We start from the raw sequence: 21,451 nt of genomic DNA on the forward strand, positions 1-21,451 counted from the left end.
TTCAAAAAAAAATAAAAAATCAGCGATTTTTAAAAACACAGCGCCGGTCCTGAGGAGCTGCGGGCAGGAGTTTTTAGGAGAGACCGTGGCTTCGGCCTAGTCCGCGGCGTCCGGCCTTGCGGACAAGGCCAAAGCCACGGCCGAAGCCTAAAAACCCCTGCCCGCAGCACCTCAGGACCGGTAAAAAATAAAAATAAAAATTTTAATCGATTTTTCCCCAGCCCTACCCAGAGGGGAATGTTTTTTTTCTCAACAAAAGTGGAGTTACCCTTTAATGTATAGGTATTTATGTATTTTAACTTTTATTTGCCTGGGAGTTTAATTGGATCCCTTTATTAACTATACTGAAACCCTCAACCCATACACATAGTTCCACAGACAAGAGCGCTGCTCTCTTGGACCCCCGTCCTTCTGGAAAACAGCATAATCCAAGACAAGCCACACTAAAATTATCCTGCTAAACTTACGTGGTAAAGGCATCATTTTGTTTAGCTCCAAGGTAATACGAATAAAGGTTAAACATTCCTATCATGAAGGCCACAAACACCATAATAAATATGACCATGAACTTGAAGATGTCTTTTACAGTTCTTCCCAGTGATATCTGCAATGGGCCAAAGCTTTCATTAGCTGGTAGAATGTAGGCGATGCGTGAGAAGCTGAGGACCACAGCGATTGCATAGAGACCTTCTGATATGATCTGAGGATCAGAGGGCAGCCATTTTATCCTTGCTGGAAGAAAGAAAGAAAAAAAGCAATAGTATATGTAATGAACAATGTGATCATGCATTGCACTGTATGAAGTGATAAGGGTAAGGAACATGGGGCAGAACAAAAGCTGAAAGTAAGCCTGCCATGATATGAATATATGAATTACCATTGCCAACTTCCTTCTGGAAATGCTAGCTGCATGGTTGCCTGCTAGTGGACCCAGTGGCTTCAGTACTTTATAAGCCAAGAACAATTATAGAGATAATAAAAATGTATCTGCATACTTACTTCTTGGTTAGTGACTCAAAATATTGCTGTAAAAAGGTCACCAAACGAGTCAGGCAATTAGCATTTTATGCAGAAGAGGTCAGCAATGGCAGCCCTTATGTTTCTCTCATGACAAGTGTACTTTGAAGCATTGATAACACCAAAAGGGAGAAAAAAAAAAACCTAGAGAAACTCAGGGAGAGGGGCCAAAACAGCAGAGATTGGGTACTTGCAATGGTCAGATTTTTTTATCATTTATGTAAAACTATTATCCCAAAAGAAAAAAAAAATGTTGCTGTAACTTTTTAGTTTGGAATGAACTTATTAGTCAAGACCATCAAAACCTACTAGAGTATCTAAGGCTACCCTCCCCACAGACTGAAAATGCTGATGTCCAAAGGTGTATCTGCTGCTCCTCCATTCAAAGTGGAGACACCCTAAGACAGGAAATGTGTTACTGGCAGGATCACCCGGTGAAAATAAAGGAAAAAAGCCCCCCAAAAAATGAAACCAATGCAGCACATGCAATAAAGGATTAGTAAGCTACTTTACTTTCCATGGGTAGCTAAATAATTTTAGGGTTAGGTTAAGTGCTTAGGGTTAATATTCAGGTTAAAGAGTCAGTCTGTACAAAATTGAAATGTCCCATATCTCTTTGGACAGATCTGCACTTGGTCTCCTGAGCCTGTACACCTGCTCAACCATTATTAGGGATTCCCTCTGCTGGATATTTTTTTGGTGGTATACCATGAAGAATGAATTTGCCTCATCCTTGAGCACATACTGCCCTAAATGTAAGTATTACCTGGTACACCATCCAGCCGCAACTGATGTCAGCCTCTCAGACTTTTACAGACCACAAGCAGCAGGGCTAGAAGTGAGCCTGTAACTCTCACCCACACCTAAACACCAGAGCCTTATGCATCAGCACTAAAGGCCCAAGACTGAAAGAGCACCCTAAATCCCTGAAGTGGGTGGGAACAGAGCCAGGGACCATAGTAAGGGAACCTCCACAAGAGTTCCACAAGTTGCATAAGGAGTCAGTGCAGGAGTCACCTCAGCAAATTTAGTCATAACCAAATTAATTAAAGTGGATGTAAACCCTCACATTTACCCAGTGATATGAATAGCTTCAGATGATACACAGAGATTAAACAAATCCTCCTACATAAGTTTGTTTGTAAGTCCTGGCTTCCTTCTGAACTTGCTTCTGCCTAATGCCTTGGTACCTTGCTGCCCGCCTGCTACCGAACTCAGCTATCCTAGTGACCTTGCTCCTGTTCCCTGCTTGGCTCGACACTGCCATCCGAGTGTCTGCAACCAGTTGCAACTTCCTGCTGCAAGCCTGCCAGAAACTCTACATTGCCAGATGTTCCAGTTCTGCAGTACAAGCAGAGTGCCTCTTTAACCCCAGCTGACCCATGGTGCACGGCTGCCTTTCCTAATCTGATGGTTCTCCTGCCTTCCCTGCAAATTTCTGGGTCTACACCTGCAGGCACTCATGTTCCTCCTGTCCATTGGCTCCCTCTGTTCCACTCTCAGTGTGACCTGGGTTGGAGATACAAAAGGGGTCGACCTTGTAATTTCAGTCTCCCTTCAGGTCTGTGACACTTAATTAGTAAATAGAGTCCACCCGTGTGCAATTTAATTTCAGTATTAGTACAGATGTTCTGTGAAGCTCTCAGAGGTTAGTTAGAGAACCCTAGTGATAAAACAGTATCATGAAATCCAAGGAACATATCAGACAGGTCCGGGATAAAGTAAAAAAAAATATCCCAAGCTTTGAACATCTCACAGAGCAGTTTTCAATCCATCATCCAAAAATGGAAAGAGTATGACACAACTGCAAACCTACCAAGACATAGACATCCACCTAAACTGAAAGGCCAGGCAAGGAGAGCATTAATCAAAGAAGCAGCCAAGAGGCCCATGTTAGCTCTGGAGATCCACAGCTCAGGTGGGAGAATCTGTCCACTGGACAACTATTAGTCGTGCACTTCACAAATCGGGCCTTTATGGAAGAGTGGCAAGAAGAAAGACAGTGTTGAAAGAAAGCCATAAGAAGTCCAGTTTGCAGTTGGTGAGAAGCCATATGGGGGGACGCAGCAAACATATGGAAGAAGGTGCTCTGGTCAGATGGGACCAAAATTAAATTTTTTGGCCTAAAAGCTAAACGCTATGTGTGGCGGAAAACTAACACTGCACATCACCCTGAACACACCATCCCCACCGTGAAACCTGGTGGTGGCAGCATCATGTTGTGGGGATGCTTTTCTTCAGCAGAGACAATGAAGATGGTCAAAGTTGATGGGAAGACAGATGGAGCCAAATACAGGGCAATCTTAGAAGAAAGCCTGTTAGATTCTGCAAAAGACTTGAGACTGGGGCAGAGGTTCACCTTCCAGCAGGACAACGACCCTAAATATACAGCCAGAGCTACAAAGGAATGGTTTAGATCAGGGGTCTCCAAACTATGGCCCTCCAGTTGTTCAGGAACTACAATTCCCATCATGCCTAGTCAAGTCTGTGAATGTCATAGTTTTACAATGCCTCATGTGTCGTGTAGATCCGCAACAGCTGGAGGGCCGTAGTTTTGAGATCCCTGGTTTAGATCAAAGCATATTCATGTGTTAGAAAGGCCCAGTCAAAGTCCAGACCAAAATCCAATTGAGAATCTGTGGCAAGGCTTGAAAATTGCTGTTCAAAGACACTTTCCATCCAATAGCTTGAGCTATTTTGTAAAGAGGAATGGGCAAAAATGTCACTCTCTAGATGTGCAAAGCTGGTAGAGACATCCCCAAAAAGACTTGCAGCTGTAACTGTAGAGAAAGGGGGTTCTACAAAGTATTTCAGGGGGCGCCATACAAATGTTTCCCACACTTTTCACATATTTATTTGTACAATTTATCATTTTGCCTCCACTTCACAATTATGTGCCAATTTGTGTTGGTCCATCACATAAAATCCCAATAAAATACATTTACGTTTTTGGTTGTAACATGACAAAATGTGGAAAATTTCAAGGGGTATGAATACTTTTTCGAGACACTGTATATGTGTCTAGGTCAAATTTCATGAATGGGGTTTACAACCACTTTAAGTAATGCCGCGTACACATGACCGGACTTTTCGACAGACTAGGTGCGACAGTCTTCCCGACTGACTTTTCGGCAGAGGTCCGTCGGACTTTCTGAACAAACGGACTAAGTCCGTTCGAAAGTCCGTTCATTTTGAAGGTGATGACATAAACGGGACTAAAAAAGGAAGTTCAATAGCCAGTAGCCAATAGCTGCCCTTGCATCGTATTTGGTATGTCGGACTAGCCTACAGACGAGCGGTTTTCCCGATTTTTAGTCTGTCGGACTTGAGTCCATCGGATAGATTTGAAACATGTTTTATTGCTAGGTCCGTCTGACTGACACACGATCGAATTGTCCAACGGATTCCGGTCCGCCGGACCAAGTCTGCCGGAAAGTTTGATCATGTGCACGCGGCATAAGGGTAGATTTTGTAATAAACTTTCATTGCAAAATAAAAAACCTTTAAATGTTTTACATGAATGCATTAATGAGTGGTTTTAGCAATCTCACCAAAAGTGTAATATTTTATTTCAGGAGGCAGCGTGGCACTTGTCACATCTTTAATGTTCTCATCATCATCAACAAAGTTCTGTGCTCGGGATGCGTGCCAGAATGCCATGAACCTGGCAATAAAAGAAGCTGCAAAGATTGCCAACATTCCAAAATCCAGGATATTCCACAACTCAAATAAGTACTCTCGGGGGCCTTGGGACCAAATCTCCTTGCATTCCGACCAGATCATACCTGTGTGGAGGCAACATGGCTGGTTAATAAATCCAAAATACACGATTAATTGCAGGCATTAAACAACACATTTCAGATACTAAACATAGCACAATGAGCAGATGCAGGCCTAATCCACCCAGAGAGGATGTAAAGTGCTGGGGCAAGGATCTGCTCATGGCATTAGGCTAGATTCAGAAATTATTATAAGGGTCCTTACAATGTGACTCAGATTAGAATGGGACTTGAAGATAGCCGCTAATACAAATAAATGGAAGGCTTTTACTGACATCTCATACAAATCCCTTCATAACTGCATGTGGGAATACGGTATTTTTTTTAGGTAGAATAAAGATGAGTAAAAATATCTATATACCATGAATACAGCCACTTCACCCACCTATAGATAGAACACATTCAAGTTACACCAATATCCATGTAACAGCAATAAACACCATGCTGTGACGAAGGAGGTTAATGCAGAACTAAAGACAAAACTTTTTTTTTTTAATTTTGGAAAGTGTAAGGGGAGGGTTATAACTACTGTCAGCTTTTTTTTGCCATCTGTTTCCCATTAGGAAGATTTCCCTTCATTTCCTGTCCCATAGCCATAACCGGAAGTAAGAGGAAATCCCTTAAACCTATTGACCTCCAGAAGCTTTTACCCCCTTCGTGACCAGAACATTTTTCTGCTATTCAGCACTGTGCTACTTTAACTGGCAATTGCGTGGTCATGCAACTGTATGCTGATTACATTTATATGATTTTTTTTTCCGCAAAAATAGAGCTTTCTTTTGATTACCACAGATTTTTTCTTTTTTTTTTGCAATTTTTTTTTTTAAATACAATATTTTCTACTTTCTGTTATAAAACATCCAATAAAATCAAATGTTTTCATAATTTTCGGCCAAAATGTATTCTGCTGCATGTCTTTGGAACAAAAAAAAAACTGAATACGTGTACATCAAGTGTACAACAGCATTAAAGTTAAAGTGTGTACAAACTAGGGTAAATACAGTTGTGCTAAAAAGTTTTCATACCCTGGCAGAAATTGTGACTTTTTTACATTAATATTGAAAATATGACTGGTCATGCCAAAAACTGTCTTTTATTTAAGGATAGCAATCACATGAAGCCATTTATTACATCTATTTTTGGATCCTTTTTTTAAATCATAATGATAACGTAAATTACCCAAATGGCCCTGATTAAAAGTTTACATACCCTGGAATGTTTGGCCTTGGTACAGACACAGAAGGTGGCACACACAGGTTAAAATTAAAATTAAAGGTTAATTTCCCACAATTGTGGATTTTTAAATCTAGTGTCTGTGTATAATTTTATCTCCTCTGATCCATCAACGCAACAAAGTATCAGCTTTTGAAAAAGTCAGTGCTCCTCCTCAATGGCCGGGCAATCTTCTGGGACCTGTGACATGTCCCAGAAGATTGAAGGGAGGGATATTTCTTGGACATACAGGTAAGCCTTAATCTAGGCTTACCTGTAGGCCAAAGTGGTTTGTAAAGGTTTACAACCACTTTAAAGCGGGATTCCACCCTAAAGTGGAACCTCCGCTGATCGGATCCCTCCCCCCCTCCGGTGTCACAATTGACACCTTTCAGGGGGGAGGGGGGTGGAGATACCTGTCAAAGATAGGTATTTTCACCCACTTCCGGGCATAGACTCCCGTGGGAGTCTACGCCATTTCCTGCCCTGCCGCGCTGTCTGCTGGGACACACACGGGTCCCAGTGACAGCGCGGAGATTTCATATTGCGCGGCGCGGCTCGCGCATGCGCAGTAGGGAACCGGGAAGTGAAGCCGATTCGCTTCACTTCCTGATTCCCTCACCTAGAATGGTGACTGCAGCAGCCGAGAGCCGAGCGATCGATCGGCCTCGGCTGCCGGCATCGCTGGAACCCGGGACAGGTGAGTGTCCATTTATTAAAAGTCAGCAGCTGTAGTATTTATAGCTGCTGGCTTTTAATATTTTTTTTTTTGGTGGAATCCCTCTTTAAGTTGTAATGTGTATGGACAGATCATCATTTTGTGCCATGGAATGTATCTCCAATCTCTATAAAGCCCCATGCACACGATCAGAAATTCTGCCAGCAAAAGTCGGATGTGAGCTTTTGGTCAGAAATTCCGCCTGTGTGTATTCTCCATCGGACTTTTGCTGCCAGAATTCCAGCCAGCAAAAGATTGCGAGCAGGTTCTCTATTTTTCGGTCGGAAAAAGTTCCGATTGGGAATTCCGATCGTCTGTATAAATTCCGACGTGTAAAATTTCTACGCATGCTCAGAAACAATTTGTCGTAGTGTTGTACGTCACCGTGTTCTTGGCGGTCGAAAGTTCAGAGAACTTTTGTGTGACCGTGTGTATGCAAGCCAAGCTTGAGCGGAGTTCCGTCGGAAAAAAACATCCACGTTTTTTCCGACGGAAAATCCGCTCGTGTGTACGGGGCATTAGGCTTGCTTCACAATTCTCAGCAAGGATTTTGACGTCTCAGCTTGTTAGCCATGGTTCTCTGGCACATAGAATACACAAGAGCAAGCTATTTCAGTTTATTGTTGGTAGATTTTTCTTTAAATGTCAGTTCCATGTCAAAGTTGGGCACAGCACTGACATGAAAGTCCCTCACTGAGACACAGCACACAGCCCTGTCAATGTTCCTGGCAGGGCACTTAATTGAGGTTCCGTGGCAGGCAGCATCAAAGGAGAAAATATCCTGTGGACATTTTACAAATGTATTCCAAGTTCATTTTTTTTTCAGCTGCTTTACAGCTGCTATCCGTAACTGTTTTTTATCTGTTTAGTATGTCCTTTAGTGTTGACATTTTAGCAAACTGCTGCAGTAGTGATCAGGTTAACCTCTATTTTAATATTAGTAGTGGTATAAAACATGCTGAAAGAAATCAAGAAAGTGTACAGAACACACGGATTAACCCTACGTTCACACCCATGCGTTTTTAGTGCCTTTTGCAGTTTTGCAGAAACGCACTACAGTCCATTTAACATGATTTCCTATGGTTCTAGTTCACATCTATGCGTTTTGTGGCCGGCGCAGTTTTGGAAAGAGTCGGGGACTTTTTTTCCACAATTTGCACCTAATAGATTTTAATGGAGCTGCACCAGAAATGCAAGTGGTGCGTTTGTGATGCGATTTTTGATGTGTTTTTCATTTTGCTGTTCTTATTTTACCAGTGTATATAGCCGGTTGCTAAGCAAGGGGCTGGAAAGCTGGGCGACGCCATTGGATGGCTACAACCCATGCTTATATAAGAGGCGCTGAGGAACGGAGGAACATAGCTTTGCAGCAAGACCCGCTTTTTTGTGTTTTTTAGTGGGTAACCGGTGACGGCGAGGAAGAAGAAGAAGATGACGCAAGGAGGAGGAAGAAGAGGATGACACCGGGAGATAACAGCACGGGGAGAAAACGGCGGCGGAAGAAGGCGAGGGCAAACGGGAGAGACGACACTGGGAGAGACGGCAACTTCTGAGCTATTTTACTAATACAGGTATTGTCAAAAACTGGCTTTTTTTTTTTACTTTTCACTGCTTTTTTGGTAAATGAGTAGGGGTATGATGTACCTGATACCCATTCACAGGGGGGGCAAGATCTGGGGGCGGGATAAGGGTCTGGTATGGATTTTGGCGGGGACCCCACACTGTTCTTTTTTATATTTTTGGCGTGGGGGAGTCCCCTACAAATCCATTCTAAACCCGAAGGGCCCGGTATGGACCTGGGGGGAACCCCACGCAGTTTTTTTTTATTCAACTTTCAGCGGGAACCCCCCGCTAACAGCTGATGACTCCTTGGTTGTTAGGGACTCGGTGGCTGGCTTCCCAGCCCCCTCCTTAGCCGCCAGCTTTGTACAGTGTGGTTAACAGTGCATTTAAAGAAAAAAACGCAAAATGCATGAAAACTGCATGCAAAATTGCATAAAAAACACTGGTTTAAAAACACAAAATGCACTGAAAAACGTGCCTGAAAAACACATCAAGCGCAGCCGCATAGGTGTGAACTTAGATTTACACTCACTAGCCACTATATTAGGTACACCTGTCCAATTGCTTGGTAACACAAATTGCTAATCTGCCAATCACATGGCAGCAACTCATTGCACTTAGGCATCTAGATGTGGTGAAGACGACTTGCTGAAGTTAAAACCAAGCATCAGAATGGGGAAGAAAGGGGATTTAAGTGACTTTGAATGTGGCATGGTTGTTGGTGCCAGATGGGCTGGTCTGAGTATTTCAAAAACTGCTGATCTACTGGGATTTTCACACACAACCATCTCTAGGGTTTACAGAAAAAGAGAAAATATCCAGTGAGTGGCAGTTGTGTGGAGGAAAATGCCTTGTTGATGTCAGAAGTCAGAGAAGAATAGGCAGACTGGTTCAAGATGATGGAAAGGCAACAGTAACTCAAATAACCACTTGTTACAACCAAGGTAAGCAGAATACCATCCCTGAATGCAAAACACGTCGAACCTTGAAGCTTTTTTTGATATGTGGCCATCCAAGAATCATTTTCTCCTCAATCATTGAGGTCACATGGTTTTCACGGTGCAGGACGGGCGACATGGCTTCTATAAAAAAACAGCCTCCACACCACGAGATCACGCCCTCAGACGAAGTCAGGAAGTGACGAAACGTGTCAGTGACGTGACCTCCGTGGTTTGCAGGAAGTGACGTGTGCGTGTCACGAACAGCCCGGAGTTCCTGGAAGTAGCACAGAACAGCTTATGTACACAGACGTTCTCCTGCTATGACCGCTTATCGATGATTTTGCACAGGCACATTATTTTTCGCATTAACTGATTTTAATTTTGTACGTATATCTTGTAAGGGGCCAATTGGGAATTATTAAAAGTTTATCAACAGTATTTCGCTATGTAGCAACTTTGTTTTTTCCATACGGATCCCTGCTTGATATGTTTCTAAGTGTGGTGGGAGTTCTTTCAGAGTGGTGGAGAGCCAGTGTGTATAATCAAGGCATATTTTCTCTGCATATTTTAGCGAGTGCATCCCCAAATGGGGGGACCATTTCACGTGGTGAAGTTTGTGGTGGAATGTGTTTCTTCACGATCAAAACTGCCTTATGATACTACTGAACCACATCGCAAATATATGAACAGTATATTGAAGCTTGTCCTTTTTTTAATACGTGACAAGAGCGCTGCTGCAATATTATAAAGGACTCTGCAAACCAAGAGTGTTTTTATTATTGTTTATATATAGGAATATGTAACATGTTCCAAAAAAGTGAACTCATCCTTTAAGGGAAACAAGCTTTGTCACTTTGTCACATAGCCAATCAGCAAAGGAAATGGGGAAGGAACTCTTCAAAAAAAAAAGAATTATAAAATGCTTTAATTTGAACATCTTATTAATGTAAATTAATGAAATAATTTAAACCCAGGCAGAAGTAATCAACCCTCTGAAAGACCCACAGAGCTTATAAAAAGGTAAACAAATGCTCAGGCTGGTTACAGCCTAGCTGCAAAATACATTATACGTACTTAGGGACACAACAGCATAGGGCAGGGTCCCTTCATATACTGTAAGAATATTTACAGCAACCAGATCTAGAATGTTTATCTAAAACTCAATTGACTATACATACTGAATACAGTCTTTTAGGTGGTGGGCGGACTAAACAGTAATAATATGAATAGCCTTAATTTAAAAAATATGATGCAGCAGAAATTAAAATAGTGGACAAACATCCTTATACAAAATGCGTAATGAATGGCACATGTCATGCTTACATCATTGTTTGAGTTGGCAGTAAAGTGGGAAGTGTGAAAAAGCAGAAAATGTCAACTGAAAGCCAGAAATACCGAAAGTGACAGCGATAACGAGTGATAGTTGATCCAGGAATTTCCCACTAAGTCCCTGGCTTAAGAATTAACTGTTGCTGGCTCTGCTAATGTCTGCGTGATGCCTGAGAAATTCAATATTTGGATGCTACATGATCTTCAGTATATGGCTCATCAACACTGTCCTCTTAACCGCTTCAGCCCCAGAAGAATTTACCCCCTACCTGACGAGAGCACTTTTTGTGATACGGCACTGCGTCACTTTAACAGACAGTTTTTGCCTGACGCTGTACCCAACAAAATTGACGTCCTTTTTTTCCCACAATTAAATCTTTCTTTTGGTGGTATTTGATCACCTTTGCGGTTTTTATTTTTTGCGCTATAAACAAAACAAAGCGTAAATTTTGAAAAAAAGCAATATTTTTGACTTTTTTCTATAATAAATATCCCCAAAAAAACATATAAAAAAAATGTTTCCTCAGTTTAGGCAGATACGTATTCTTCTACATATTTTTGGTAGAAAAAAAGCACAATAAGCGTATATTGATTGGTTTGCTCAAAAGTTATAGCGTCTAAAAAATAGGGGATAGGTTTATGACATTTTTATTATTATTTTTTATTAGTAATGGCGGCGATCTGTGATTTTTATCATGACTGCGACATTATGGCAGACACATCGGACACTTTTGACACTATTTTCGGACCATTGTCATTTATACAGCGATCAGTGCTATAAAAATGCACTGATTGCTGTATAAATGACACTGGCAGGGAATGAGTTAAACACTAGGGGGCTGATCAAGGGGTTAAGTGTGTCCTAGGGAGTGATTTTAACTGTGGGGGGATGGGCTACCACTCACATGACAGCGATCACTGCTCCCGATAATAGGGAGCAGTAGATCTCTGTCATGTCACTAGGCAGAATGGGAAAATGCCTTGTTTACACATTCGCAGGACACCTGCGGACATCGAGTCCATGGGACCTGTGGGCACGGTTACAGAGCATGCGGTGGGTGCCGGCGGTGTGTGCGCGCCCACAATGCCGCGTCTTAAAGGAGACATACCTGTACACCCATTTGCGCAGCCGTGCCATTGTGCCGACGTATACCATTGTGCATTGGTCGGCAACCGGTTAATAAAGGCCCCTTGAGCCCATAGGGGAAATTCGTTGTGTACATATGCAACAAGTTAAAGTAGCTCTAAGGTGATTGGCTAGACACAGGGTGAGAGGGCTGGGCTTGAATTCTATTAAGGGTCCACACCAGGGACATGCAGTCAGGGGAGGCAGTTGAGGCAGAGACTCACCTGCCATGAACATAAAAAAAAAAAAAAAATCAAAACGAAAAATGATGGAGCTTCAAGGGTCATAGCTCGGCAACCTGGGGTAGGTAGTTGAAGTCCTACCCCACCACTTGTCAAAATCTGACGATCCTACACCCTATGGTTCCAGAGGTATGGGGCTCCTTGCACAGCCTGTCAAAAGCTGCATACAGATAGGACAATTTAAACACAAGCTTGCACACACTGTTTGCAGCAGACTTAGAGGATGAGCTCATAGTGCCTCTCACTTCTTGTCAGAAGCACTGAGCCCAATGGACAGCTTGGAGTCTTGGACATATGGTAAAACACCCCCAGATGATGTTCTAGAGGACGAAACGCATTGGGGAGGACTACTGATGGCACTATTACTGCCAATCTTTTTTCAAAGAGCTTGATAGTCATCACTAAATGTGAGTGTTATTGTTTTATCCAATAAACATGCTGCAAATCTTTTTATGGAATTACGCTATGTGCCCTCTTGTTTTTTCTCCTCTTTTTTTAAATATATCCGCTTGGGTGTATTAACCCATACTACATCATTAAAAGTTGTCTAATGGTTTCCTGGAGTCTGTGGCTGCGGAGTTAGTTTTATTACTATTCAAGCCTGATTGACTCAGTGGGTGTATACCCATCTGTGTCTAATCGTCCTAGTAAGCCTTTAAGAATTTATGGTGGAGGATCATTTATTACTCCACTCACTGAATATCACCCACTAGAATGCATACTCTGCTTCACTGCTTGAATCACCAATACCCTTATGTTTTTGGATCTGTTCGAACTTTAAGCAATAAGATTAGGGACTATTATTATTATTATTAGTAATATTATTTTTTTCCCATTATTTATGATGATTTATATGTAACACATTTTCACTGGTTTTATGTTTATTCAGCACTGGTGTAGGATTATTTAGCATTGGTTTTGTGTTATTATTCATTTTCATTTTTTTTTTGTGTATTATTCTCATTTACAGTGGTGTGAAAAAGTCCTCATTTCCTGTTCCTTTGCATGTTTGTCACACTTAAGTGTTTCGGAACATCAAACCAATTTAAACAATAGTCAAGGACAACACAAGTAAACACAAAATGCAATTTGTAAATGAAGGTGTTTATTATTAAAGGTGAAAAAAAATCCAAACCATCATGGCCCTGTGTGAAAAAGTGATTGCCCCCTAAACCTAATAACTGGTTGGGCCACCCTTAGCAGCAACAACTGCAACCAAGCGTTTGCGATAACGTGCAATGAGGCTTTTACAGCGTCCTGGAGGAATTTTGGCCCACTCATCTTTGCAGAATTGTCCTAATTCAGTTACATTAGAGGGTTTTCGAACATGAACGGCCTTTTTAAGGTCATACCACAACATCTCAATAGGATTCAGGTCAGGACTTTGGCTAGGCCACTCCAAAGTCTTCATTTTGTTTTTCTTCAGCCATTCGGTGGTGGACTTGCTGGTGTGTTTAGGATCATTGTCCTGCTGCAGAACCCAAGTTCGTTTCAGCTTGAGTACACGAACAGATGGTCGGACATTCTCCTTCAGGATCTCTTGGTAGACAGCAGAATTCATAGTTCCTTTTATCACGGCAAGTCTTCCAGGTCCTGAAGCAGCAAAACAGCCCCAGACCATCACACTACCACCACCATATTTTACTGTTGGTATAATGTTCTTTTTATGAAATGCAGTGTTCCTTCTACGCCAGATATACTTGGACACACACCTTCCAAAGAGTTCCACTTTTGTCTCATCGGTCCACAGAATGTTGTCCCAAAAGTCTTGGGGATCATCAAGATGTGTTGTGGAGAAATTGAGACGAGCTTTGATGTTCTTTTTGCTCAGCAGTGGTTTTCTCCTTGGAACTCTGCCATGCAGGCCATTTTTGCCCAGTCTTTTCCTGATGGTGGAGGCATGAACGCTGACCTTAACTGAGGCAAGTGAGGCCTGCAGTTCCTTGGACGTTGTTGTGGGGTCTTTTGTGACCTCTTGGATGAGTCGTCGCTGCGCTCTTGGGGTAATTTTGGGCGGCCGGCCACTCCTGGGAAGGTTCACCACTGTTCCATGTCTTCGCCATTTGTGGATAATGGCTCTCACTGTGGTTCGCTGGATTCCCAAAGCTTTGGAAATGGCTTTATAACCCTTTCCAGACTGATAGATCTCAATTACTTTCTTTCTCAATTGTTCCTGAATTTCTTTGGGTCTCGGCATGATGTGTAGCTTTTAAGGATCTTCTGGTGGACCTTACTGTGTCAAGCAGCTCCTATTTAAGTGATGCCTTGATTGTGAACAGGTGTGGCAATAATCAGGCCTGGGTGTGGCTAGAGAAATTGAACTCAGGTGTGGACAACCACAGTTATAGTATGTTTTAACAAGGGGGGCAATCACTTTTTCACACAGGGCCATGATGGTTTGGATTTTTTTTTCACCTTTAATAATAAACACCTTCATTTACAAATTGCATTTTGTGTTTACTTGTGTTGTCCTTGACTATTGTTTAAATTGGTTTGATGTTCCGAAACACTTAAGTGTGACAAACATGCAAAGGAACAGGAAATGAGGAAGGGGGCAAACACTTTTTCACACCACTGTATATGTGAGATTCATTTGAGCGCTGCACTTTTTTATTCGAGATGGTAAAGCACCATTGGCCCAAGCTATCCAATAAAAATTCTGCAGTGGAGGCACACCTCTCACCGCAGTGTCAGAAGGCTTATGTGTCTGTCTAATGCAGGCCATACATGGTCGAATTTCGAATAAATTTTCTTTTCAAAATCAGAAAATTCGTTTTTTTTGTGATCCGATGGTGCCACCATTGATTTTCGAAATTCGGCCGACCAAGCCTTCAATTTCACCTCATGTTGCTACAGAAAATAATTTTCGTGGCCGGGAATCTTCTTTTCTCTTCGTATATTTTATTTTCTTATTACATTTCTCGCACGATTCTCCCATCATTGATTTGAAAATCGTTAGTTTTTCAAAAAATTTCCAACATGTCCGATTTCTCAAATTTGATTTCCAGACGAAAATCTGCTGTTGCTACAGCCCACTAATGGTGCGAAATTCATCCGAAAATTCTTAGATATGATTTTCGAAAGAAAATTCTTTTGAAATTCGAACCGTGTATGGCCGGCATTAAAGACAAATACTCTCTTCCAGCCCAGCCCTTTTAACTACAAGGAAAAAACATGGGTTTATGGGTATAAGATTTACCCATAATCCCACGTTTCCTCACACAGTTAAGAGGGAGAATTAGAATCTGCTGCTGTTGAAAAGGTACTGTTTTAATCAAGCTAAATCATATATTTATATGCTATATATTATAACATAATCATTTATTATTTATCTATTTTTTACTTCTCAGCATTACTTTGATGATTATGTCGTCTTTAACTTTTTTGTAACTATGTAACATTAGAAACGGCGACTATTAGTTGCAATATAATTGCAGATTTATCGTTCTTATCGCCCCCTTTCTCACATTTGATTTTGGAGTGTTCACACACTTTTGAGTCGGCAGCTTGTCACATTATTTTTCATCACATATTTTTATTGGCACGGAAGTCTTTCATATTTTGACAATATTTATATTTTGTAACTGCCTGGAGTTAGGCTTTTACAAAATGCCCATGATAGATGATGATATGGAAGAATTATCTTTGGAGACACCTTAAAAACAAAACAAAAAAAAAAACATTATTGTAAAAGAAGTATTTAGTTCCAATAATTTGATATACATTTTAATGAATATGTTTTCTGGGAAAAAAAGGGGAATATCACTTGGTAAGCAAAGGTATTCCACATTATTAGGAGGTCTCTCTGGCAGTGATATTGAAGATACACTGTGCCCTTTATCCATTCAGGGAAAACGGTTGTGTCTCCTGATAGTCCTGCCAAGGTATATTCTCTGATCTATATACTGTATATCTATATATATATCTATATATATCTATATATATATCTATATCTATCTATCTATCTATCTATCTATATATATATATATATATATATATATATATATATATATATATATATATATACATATATATATATTATATATATACAGTATATATATATATATAAAAGAAAGGTGTATTTTAAAAGGCCTATAATGCACCGCTCAGTGCCAGATTCAGACCACCAGTAATTTCAAAATATAACGTGTCCCTTCTAATTATTATGGAATAAAAAGAGGGGAGAGGATGTGCAGCCGTTTAAAAAGAATAAAGAGATTATGTAGCAAGTAGTATATAAATGAATCAGTCCAATTACTGTAGATTTAAATACTAAAACAGTGCTCAGAATAAAATATAATCCAAAGTAAAACCATATAAATAATAATAATAAAAGTCTTTTTTGTGCAGTATAGGTGATTATAGTGGTTCGATCAGTGTTGAAGGGTGATAATGGTGTGTGTTTATTCCAAGTGTTGTTACAATGCCATCCACCAGAGTTTCACAGAATTTCACCACATGTAACACATCCCCTTAGCGGGTTAAACTCACCAGACAAAGCTGATTTTTCAACGTTAGTCACATAAGGTAAAAGACCCCCCCTATAATAATCTACGTACACAAAACAAGAAATAGTTCAGCATTTGAAAAGATTAGTGCTCTATCACCGTTTCTTGTCGTCCAGTGCGATACAAATGCACTGATTCCTGTGTAAATGATACTGGCAGTGAAGGGGTTAACCAGGGGGTGGCAGTGTAGGGGTTAAATGTGTCCTAGGGGCGTGTTACTAACTGTGGGGGGTGTGGCTGTGTGTTAGTGAACACTGATCTCTGCTCCAATCACAGGAAGCAGAGATCAGTGTCACTTGTTGCTAGGCAGAATGGGGAGATGCTGTTTGCTTCCACATCTCCCCGTTCAGCTTCCCCGTGAGACGATCGCGGGTATCCCTGCGGTGATCGAGTCGGACTCACAGGGCCCCGACTGGCACATGTGCTCGCCGCCGCTGACGTGCACGCGATGGCATGGCGGCAATTTTAAATGGACGTACCTGTATGCCAGTTTGCCGGTCCGTGCCATTCTGCCGACGTACATCGTCGTGTGCTGGTCGGTAAGTGGTTAAAGACTCCCTAACCTGATTTAACAGTAGACTGCTGGACATTCATCCTGTGCTTGATCAATGGGTAAATGTGTTTGCTCAAGCCCAGGAGAGTGGTATGTCTGATTGTTCATTTTTACTCCTGTGATTGTTATAACAATTTTTGTACACAGTTTGTACTTATCCTGATCATTGGCCTGTTTATGCCTAATCTGCTATTGTCTAATGCAGTGTTTCTCAACCTTTTTTCAGTCAAGGCAATTTACAATTATGAACAATCTGAGGGCACCCTCTAAAATGATGGATAGTCTTGAGGCATCCCATTCTAAAACATCCACACATAGGGCACCCAATGCTAGAGATGATCTATTCTTCCAAAGCAAATACACTTTTGCAAACTGGTACTGACTAGTATTCCAATGTTTCTCTCCTTCCTCAATTTCTCCCCATCAGTCAGCTAATGTGACCCCAGTGCTGATGGAGAGGGACACGGGAGGGTCAAAAAAGGAAGCTGTGGAGGCAACAGTCATGCTCCTTATTACTGATGATGTAATTGGTTGTTAGGATGCCAGTGTCTAGAAAGTTGTAATGGTGCATAATAAAAACCTGTGGCTTTGTGGAACTAAAAGACAGGTTTGATCCACCTGCTGCCTTGTGTGCAATTTTTGATACATTTTGGCATTTTGCCAAGGCACCCCTGAAGAAACCTCAAGGGTGCTTTGGCCAATCTGGCTGAAAATAGGCTTGTCTAATCTGTCAGAGGACTTACACTTACTCTGGCCATCCGTCAGGGACTTACGCAGTTCTAGCCTCTGTCTTGCCTGGTAGCCGGCTGTTGCCCCTGCTGACACAGTAGGTCCACGAAACTGTGGGACAACTCCTACATGTATCGAACATGCAACCTAATGTATGTCTTGTGTTACCAAAACACCTACCTGCATTTAGGATCTCACAGAGGTATCACAGACCTGTGGCATCTTCTATGTATGTACTGCATGCAGGGCCGTTTTTAAGGCAGGGCAAAAGGGGCAGCTGCCCTGGGCCCAGTCATTGTTGTGGGGCCCAAAGCAGCTGCCTCATACTTGCCAACTATCCTGGTTTAAATTCCCTTGTCCCTTGAGGTTTTAGTCCTGTGCTGTGCCCCGATATCTCAGTGTGAAGTGCTGCTACTAATGCTGTCCAGCTCTGCCCAATTGTTGTGTACAGATGTCTCACCAGCAGACCCTGTGTTTACATGTAAATTACCGGCATTTATATGTAAATAGCGGCAGCATTCATAAGTAAATAGCGGTGGCCGGCGGCATTGATATGTATATCATGCCCCCCTGAGGTCATATCCACAGTAATTTCTAGCAACCAATCAACAAGCAGAATTCATGTGCTGTAACCTCTAGCAACTAATCAGTGAGCCGTAACGTGTGGTGTAACCTCTAGCAACCAGTCAGTGAGTGGTAATGATACACTGTAACCTCTGGCAACCAAACGCAATAGCTGCCTGATCTGATTCAGTAAATTGATTTTGAGTCTAGCTGCTATTTATTGTATGTCTCAGAGCAGGTGGAAAGCAAAAGTGCATGGGGGGGTCCAAGAAATTTTTTGCCCAGGGTATAATCAATATTAAAGATGGCCCTGACTGCATGTAATTCCATTTTATTAATCTGTGCACTGACACTGCTTGTTGTAACAACAGAGCTGGTTTTTGTTTGCTTCTGCTGGTTAAAACAGTCTGAAGACAACTATGCATATCATTTCCTTGCAATATATAGAGTATTGATGTGATTTAAAAATTCTAAAGGATGATTGGTATTCATGACACAGACTGTAATAACCCATGATGTCTCTGAGTCCATGACTCTATTCACCTTCTCATTATGCAGAATGAGAGGCAGAAAGCATGTTTTTATTTGAAATTCAATTCAATTTAAAAAGCTCTAGAATTACAGAGATCCCAATCAGAAACAGAGCTTATAGATATTGCAAATAACACAAATTGCTTGTTGGTAATTAGGCTCCCTGTGGAGATTTGTTTTCTCGGTAACGAAAAGGTACCATTAGATGGTTCTCGCCAGGAAGGTTAACGTAATCTGGGCCCCTTAGACCCCAGAAATAACACACACCTATAGACTTGCCATTATATCCTTTCATTGTGTAATGTCTTGCAATGGAGTGTCACATACTCAACTGCCTGGCAGACAAGGTGAACAATGACAGCATGTCTTTCAATGATGGTGAACAATGACAGCGTGCCTAATTCAATTCACCTGTCTAACCATTAGGCTTATACCAGTTGTACTCACTGCTGTAATTCTGGCTAATAGTGTGAGGCTGCTTCACGTACAATTTTTGGGTATCAGTCCTTTAAACACCTTAATAGACCTATGTAATCTTTGAACAGTAGATGTGGTTGGAAAATGCGTCGATTCACTCTAATGCGTGTGTGTATCAGGGTGAGTCTTCTAAGAATATACAAACCCTTATATTTCGCCTATTGAGAAAGGCATCTAGAAGTCTTCTGAAATTGTCAACACTCCTAGTCCATACAGCTGCCTACTTCTGTCTACTGTGGTGCCAACTACTTATTGTTTCTGCACCCTACAAACCGGTCCAATAGAACATATGCATGATATATGAGTGGGAGGGATAGTGCTCCGTCATTGGTTTTAGTGGGAGGGATAGTGCCCCATCATTGGCATCGGTGAGAGGAATAACGTTCCGTTATTGGTTTCAGTGAAAGTAGTATCCCATTATTGGTGTCAGTGTGAGGAATAGTGTCTCACCATTGACATCAGTGGACAGTATAGTGCCCCATCATTGATGTCAGTGGGAGGAATAGTGATACATCATTGATGTCAGTTGGCAGAATAGTGTCCCATCACTGGTATCATTAGGAGGAATAATGTCACATTATTGGTTTCAGTGAAAGTAATAGTCTCCCATTATCGGTGTCAGTGGGAAGAATAGTGCACCTTTGCTGGTGTCAGTGGAAGACATAGTGCCTTTTTGTTGGTATCAGTGGGAGGAATAGTGCCACATCATTGATGTCAGTGGGCAGAATAGTGTCTCATCATTGGGAGGAATAATGTCCCATTATTGGTTTCAGTGAATGTAATAGTGTCCCATTATGATATAGGGTTTGATTTACTAAAGGCAAATCGACTGTGCACTTTGCAAGTGCAGTTGCTCCAGAGCTTAGTAAATGAGATGAAGCTTCACTTTGCAAAGAATACCCAATCATATGCAAGAAAAATAAAACAAAAGTTTTGCTGCACATGATTGGATGATGGAAGCCAGCAGAGCTTCCCCTAATTTAAAGTGGAGTCCCCCCTAAAAAAAAGTATATTAAAAGTCAGCAGCTACAAATACTGCAGCTGCTGACTTTTAATAATCAGACACTTACCTGTCCCAGGGTCCAGCTATGCAGGGGAACGAAGCCCCCCTCGTTCACCACTCTGCTAGCGGCACCGGCATTCTTACTGTGGGCACCCGGCTATGGCTTCACAGCCGGGCATCCACTGTGCAGTGATACGCCGCACAGTCATCTGGGACACGTGACAGGTCCCAGATGACTGTGCGGCGCCGAGGGGAAGTGATGTCACCAGCCCGGGCAATGAAGGAGGCAGACTACGAGGGACCCCCTAGCAACAGGCATTTAGAGGCGAGTAAAAACATTTTTATTTCCAATTATTTATTTATTTATTTTTATGAAATTTAAGCAATTCTTTTTTTTTTTTGGTGGCAACACCACTTTAATAAGCTCTGGAGCAATTGCACTTGCAAGATGTGCAGTCTGTTTGCCTCTAGTAAATCAACACCTCGTTGCCTTATTGTTTGTATTAATGGGAGGACTATGGCCCCAACCTTTCCCCGATTTACATATACATTGGGGCAGGTTTCACAATTTTTAAGTGCATTTTATACACTCACTTTATGTTGTGTTTAAACATGCTTTAATAATTCTAACATTTTACATTATGCCAAAGTATCAGAACCTTTTACCTACAATTCTCTGCATGGTTATTACTAAAATTTTATGCAAGGCAGTTTTAATATTAAGCAGCCCTTTAAACAAGGTGTTTACATGTAGACAATAACTGGGGCACAGGGCATTGGCAGTAAAAAATCTTTACCTATTACCCAGGAAATAATGAGCAGCTCCATCCAGGAGAAGCATGACGTTTTCATTCTAAAAAGCTGCCTTGCATTATCTGTGATGCTCTCATTTGGAAGGATCTTGGTGCCTTCGAACCTGTCGGCGGCATTCATCACTAGTAGGCCAAGGAATATGGTAAATGAGGCTGCATGGGCTACAAACTTCATGAACGGTCCCCGCATTATTTTCCCAAGCTGTAAAAGACAGGAAAGCATGTTAGGAACAGAACACAATGCTCCACTAAATAAATAAAAAAATGTAGTAGGAAGTTATAGAATACTTGTCAGGTTTGTATTGCCATAAGAGTAGTTCAAAGCCTCACACTCCATAGTAAGAGTT

The 21,451-nt window shown here is 41.5% G+C and overlaps 1 protein-coding gene across 2 annotated transcripts in view; it reads right to left on the reverse strand.

Moving 5' to 3' along the window:
* Window positions 1-21,451, reverse strand: part of TRPC6 (transient receptor potential cation channel subfamily C member 6) — a 363,118-nt gene that overhangs the window by 63,927 nt on the left and 277,740 nt on the right. For both annotated transcript variants that reach the window (XM_077484400.1, XM_077484401.1), the window contains exons 5-7: window positions 21,090-21,306; window positions 4,569-4,802; window positions 468-732 (exon numbers count right to left, since the gene is read on the reverse strand). In XM_077484400.1, coding sequence (XP_077340526.1) covers window positions 468-732; window positions 4,569-4,802; window positions 21,090-21,306 — 716 coding nt within the window. The remainder of the gene's footprint in view (window positions 1-467; window positions 733-4,568; window positions 4,803-21,089; window positions 21,307-21,451) is intronic.

Source organism: Lithobates pipiens, unplaced genomic scaffold (genome assembly GCF_037356315.1).
Source record: "Lithobates pipiens isolate NorthernLeopardFrog02 unplaced genomic scaffold, aLitPip1_a1.2 Scaffold_16, whole genome shotgun sequence".
NCBI classification, from domain to species: Eukaryota; Metazoa; Chordata; class Amphibia; order Anura; family Ranidae; genus Lithobates; species Lithobates pipiens.